The 4,900-nt window shown below is 34.5% G+C and overlaps 1 protein-coding gene across 1 annotated transcript; it reads right to left on the minus strand.

Moving 5' to 3' along the window:
• Positions 1–217: 217 nt before the first annotated feature.
• Positions 218–1,031, minus strand: LOC113152543 (cornifelin homolog B-like). The gene is made up of 3 exons (XM_026345848.1): positions 919–1,031; positions 664–812; positions 218–581 (listed from the first exon to the last, which is right to left on the minus strand). The coding sequence occupies exons 1-3, from the start codon at positions 980–982 to the stop codon at positions 480–482; spliced, it is 315 nt and encodes a 104-aa protein (XP_026201633.1). The 5' UTR covers positions 983–1,031; the 3' UTR covers positions 218–479.
• Positions 1,032–4,900: the final 3,869 nt, after the last annotated feature.

Raw genomic sequence — 4,900 nt, forward strand, 5'->3', positions numbered from 1 at the left:
TAATCTTAACTGTACTCTCACACTCATCATCTTCATCCACAGTGGGGTGACTCTTGCGATGTTCACTTTGCAGCCAATTTTACTAAATCAATGGTCTTTTAAAATAAGCAGTAGCTCATCATGTCTACTCATTTTCAGCATGAGGACACAACTCTGTGTTTCTGAGACCAAAGTCACAAAACAAGAAGCAGCAAGTTAGACACCTCTTTGGAAAAAGTCAAGTCTAGTAAACCTTTATTTGTATAATTCAATCACAAATTTTCGAGAGGTTTTACAGTGTGTACAGCACACAGCACCCTGTGTCCTTACTAAAAATGGGCAAGAAAAAACTTTAAAAGGAAAACAAATAAAAATATTTCCTTTACAGTGAACCATCATGACACAGCTACCACCACAATATATGATCTGTGATCATTTAAATTTCATTTACAGGAGAGAACAGCTCAGTATCCAGGAACTCATCTGGGCATGTTGGCAGTTCAGCTGGTGTTACCTTTGCGAATGTCTAGCTCACGATGCATTTGACACCAGGAGCACAACCCACAGAAACAGGAAATTGCAACGTCAGAACAGAGAGAACCCTGCGGAGAACCAAAAATATATATATGTGAAGTTATAAATACACATGTAAAAGGTATAATTTTTTACATGTGCATGCCATACCTTGATGCCGTATCTGTTTCGCATGGTGACCCTTAGAGACAGCCCTGCAGCAGGAAACAGTAGGTCGTATAGTGGGAAACAACGGTTCTCTTCAAATTCTTTTGAAACTGTGAATGCAAGGCAAGGGCAGCACCAGAAACCATAGCAACCTAAAAATCACACAACAGAGAGGTGCAATCTATCTCAAGTGATTCAGTATGACTAGAAAACACTAAATAAAAACACAATGGTCAAATTTGTTTTATGGATTCTTACAGGTAGTCACACTTGAAAAGCAGCCAAAGAGATCACTACTCCAGTCGTCCGAGGAGTTTGCCATTGTTGAACTTGTTGAACTTTAGATACGGACTGTCAACAACATACTGTTACTGCACAGAAATCACAAACTTATGTTCAACAAATATCCTTATGTTACTTTTGAAAAAGGTTTTTCATGAGAACCTTATATTGTACAGTATGTCTTCCTTCTTAATTCCACACAATATTTGAACTAGTGGCAGCTAGACTTACATCAGTTGTTTTACTAGATTGCAGCTTTTCAGTAAAGTGTGAAAAGCAGAGATCATACTACCCTATTTGTTAAGCAGTACTATACATTTACTCAACTACTGTAATTAAGTTCACATGAAAATAATTTAACTCCACATAAAGTTACTGATTTATAAAATACGGTTAATTATGGCTATTGTAAGAATTGGCTCTTTTTTTTAAAGTAATTTGCTACTACTTAACAAAATATGAATTTCTCACTCTGGCTAATTGTGACGCACATTTCTCACTATTTTGTGGATTAATTGTAAAAATAATCAGTAGATTAATTTATAGTAAAAACAGTTACAGCTAACAAAGTTACCGATTAAAAACTGAGTGAAAAAGATTAAGAGTAATAAAAATATTAACTTCTCTTTTCCCCTAAAATCCCCTGAGCTGTACTACTGTGCTTCCAAATGGTGTTAATTTGACTGTATGTTAACTTTCTGTCCGTCATTATAATTAAAATTATGAGCTGGTAATTTCTTCTTCATGTTTGATTGTCAGCACTCCCTGGTTTAACCAGCACAAAGTACAATTGAAAAGTCCCCAGAGGTCAGTGTAGAAATAAGTCACAGTCAGGAATGTCTCTGGAAGCTATCACAAACCAACTTCAGATTCCAAACACATCAGGAGCAGTAGCACATGTGACACTGGCTGCAGAAGTAATGCTGACAACACTGACAAGTTGAGAGTCAGGAACCTGAGATGAGAAGCAGGCCTGAAAGAAGCCTGAAGTAAAAGTCTTTTTGGGGCTGAAAGAAAGCCTGAACAACGTTCATTAAAGTAATGAGTATTTATTATGAGTATTTATATAGTATTCTTTCAGCATGTTAACCCAAAACAATAACAGGAAAGGACATATTAGTCTTAACTGTGCTCTCACACTCATTATCTTCATCCACAGTGGGGTGACTCTTGTGATGTTCACTTTGCTGCCAAGTCTACTAAATCAATGGTCTTTTAAAATAAGGAGTTGCTCATCATGTCTATTCATTTACCTATTTGAATATTTCTGAAATTATAATACTAAAAGTAAAATGTATACAACATCAAATGTAGATTTTATATATATTTCCAAAGTATGATGTCTGCATGGGATTTAATAAGTTCTTTAATTTAATTTTTAATGTTTTGATGCTGATGCCAAGAGTACTTACAATACATATATCTTGTAGTTTTAGAGTTACACTGTCTTAGACCTGTAACATTATAAAAGGATATTATCAAAACAATTTAAAGAACTTTGAAGATAGTCAATCCCTCTGTTGGCAAAAACTAAAAACAAATTGTGTAGTTATGTAATATACAATAAGTGGAGATCAGTAATTTTGCTTAAGCCTGCTTTTTTGAATTTGTAAATACTGTAAATGTTTAGAATCTTAGGATACAAATCTATAATTTGAACTAGTAATCTTTAAGATCATACCTGAATATGATGGGAGTCTTGTCGTCTCTTGTCTCTCTCTGTGAAATTATCTATTCTGAGAGGAGGGATTTTATACAGGAGTTTACGAACACCTGTAACAACAAACAATGCTGCAGAACCTGAATTTAGACACACAGAGACCAGTGCAGTGAAAAGCACAACAGTTCTTCAGAAATGAATTATGCTGGTATTTTAGCAAATGTGCCTTGGAATGTATCATCATTGTTTAAGCACGAAGAACTAATAATAAAACCTGATAGGACCTGTAGTTGTTATCAGGCTGTGTCATCATCAACTAATGGACAGTATTCACAGTGCTTAACTATTGTTATTTATTTAATCCAACATAGATTCATTATTTTCCTAATACTCTCAAAAAAATATCCCATATTGTCAGCGTGAAAGAGGTGTTTTTGAGTTCTGGTGAATCTTGTGTCCACTGATGATCCTTAGCCTGAGTGTGAGAGATACTGTGAAGAAGAATGGGATAAACTACCCAAAAATAGTTATATTATTATTATTAATTAACATAATGGGGTATTTTTTTTGTATTTTGAGGAAACAATGAATTAAATCAATTTTGAAATAAGGCTGTAACAACAATAATAAAGTTAAGCACTGTAAATACTTTCTGGATGCACTGGATGGTGATTCAGGCTTTATGTTTAGCAAGGAGGGCCAGTTTCTACTGGAAGCCTTATTGATTGATTGATTGATTCATTGATTGATTGATTCATTCATTGATTCATTCATTGATTCATTGATCATTTCTTCTGTTCTGCAGGGTAAGAGTAAGGGTGATCTTACCATTACACTATCCAGCCACATATTAAGTCCTGGCTGTATGCTGGCTTTGTATTATTGAAGTAACAAACTCCTTACAGTGGCATAACGTTGTTTTTCAGGAAAAAACCTACCAGCACTGGACAGGTTGTGAAAACAGTTGTCTTTGAAGTACACAGATAAAAAATTTATGAAAATCAATCCCCATGGGAAAATTGTTGGTGAACAGCTGCACATTGATGATGGCTCCACCAGAAGACAGGGTTAAGTCAATTAAATCGACCCACTTAAATCTGGCACTATTTTTTTATTTTATTTTATTTTATTTTTTGTGTTAACAAGAAAGCATTACATTATGAAAATGGTGCAAATTGTCAAGTCAAATGTTAAGGTGAAATGCACCTGGAAGGTCAGTATGGTTTCTGGGCAGCTTGAGTATTAACTTTAAGTGGTACAATCCAATCAGGGAGTGAAATGAAAGTAAACAAATTTGTATTTGTAAGTATTTCTACAGCAGGACATTCATGTGTGTGAATTTTCATAAATAACTTTCTTTAAAATACAGTATATGGAAGAGTAACGAATGGCAAGTGGAGTGGGAGTATGTAAAGTTTAGAGGAAAGGCTGTGAGTTGAATGAAGAAGTGAACTGATGCATAGAGGAGTGACTGAGATATTATCTGAGCTGCAGTTTCGGGTGAGAATGAGGTCCAGGTGGCTGCTAATCATTCTTTTTATGAAAAATCACTGGGCTTCAGTTTTTTTGTATGTCTTGTTTGCTTTTAATAAGCCTGCTTTTTTGAATTTGTAAATACTGTAAATGTTTAGAATCTTAGGATACAAATCTATAATTTGAACTAGTAATCTTTAAGATCATACCTGAATATGATGGGAGTCTTGTCGTCTCTTGTCTCTCTCTGTGAAATTGTCTATTCTGAGAGGAGGGATTTTATACAGGAGTTTACGAACACCTGTAACAACAAACAATGCTGCAGAACCTGAATTTAGACACACAGAGACCAGTGCAGTGAAAAGCACAACAGTTCTTCAGAAATGAATTATGCTGGTATTTTAGCAAATGTGCCTTGGAAATGTATCATCATTGTTTAAGCACGAAGAACTAATAATAAAACCTGATAGGACCTGTAGTTGTTATCAGGCTGTGTCATCATCAACTAATGGACAGTATTCACAGTGCTTAACTATTGTTATTTATTTAATCCAACATAGATTCATTATTTTCCTAAAACTCTCAAAAAAATATCCCATATTGTCAGCGTGAAAGAGGTGTTTTTGAGCTCTGGTGAATCTTGTGTCCACTGATGATCCTTAGCCTGAGCGTGAGAGATACTGTGAAGAAGACTGGGATAAACTACCCCAAAATAGTTATATTATTATTATTAATTAACATAATGGGGTATTTTTTTTAGTATTTTGAGGAAACAATGAATTAAATCAATTTTGAAATAAGGCTGTAACAACAATAATAAAGTTA

The sequence above is a fragment of the Anabas testudineus genome, chromosome 4 (assembly GCF_900324465.2).
Source record: "Anabas testudineus chromosome 4, fAnaTes1.2, whole genome shotgun sequence".
NCBI lineage: Eukaryota > Metazoa > Chordata > Actinopteri > Anabantiformes > Anabantidae > Anabas > Anabas testudineus.

Bases quoted from the DNA above. Each gene is read 5' to 3' on its own strand.
- LOC113152543 (XM_026345848.1), bottom strand. From the start codon at position 982: ATGGCAAACTCCTCGGACGACTGGAGTAGTGATCTCTTTGGCTGCTTT. The intron at 813-918 runs GTAAGAATCCAT...TGTGATTTTTAG, and splicing joins CTTTTCAAGTGTGACTACCT to GTTGCTATGGTTTCTGGTGC. The intron at 582-663 runs GTATGGCATGCA...GGTTCTCCGCAG, and splicing joins GAAACAGATACGGCATCAAG to GGTTCTCTCTGTTCTGACGT.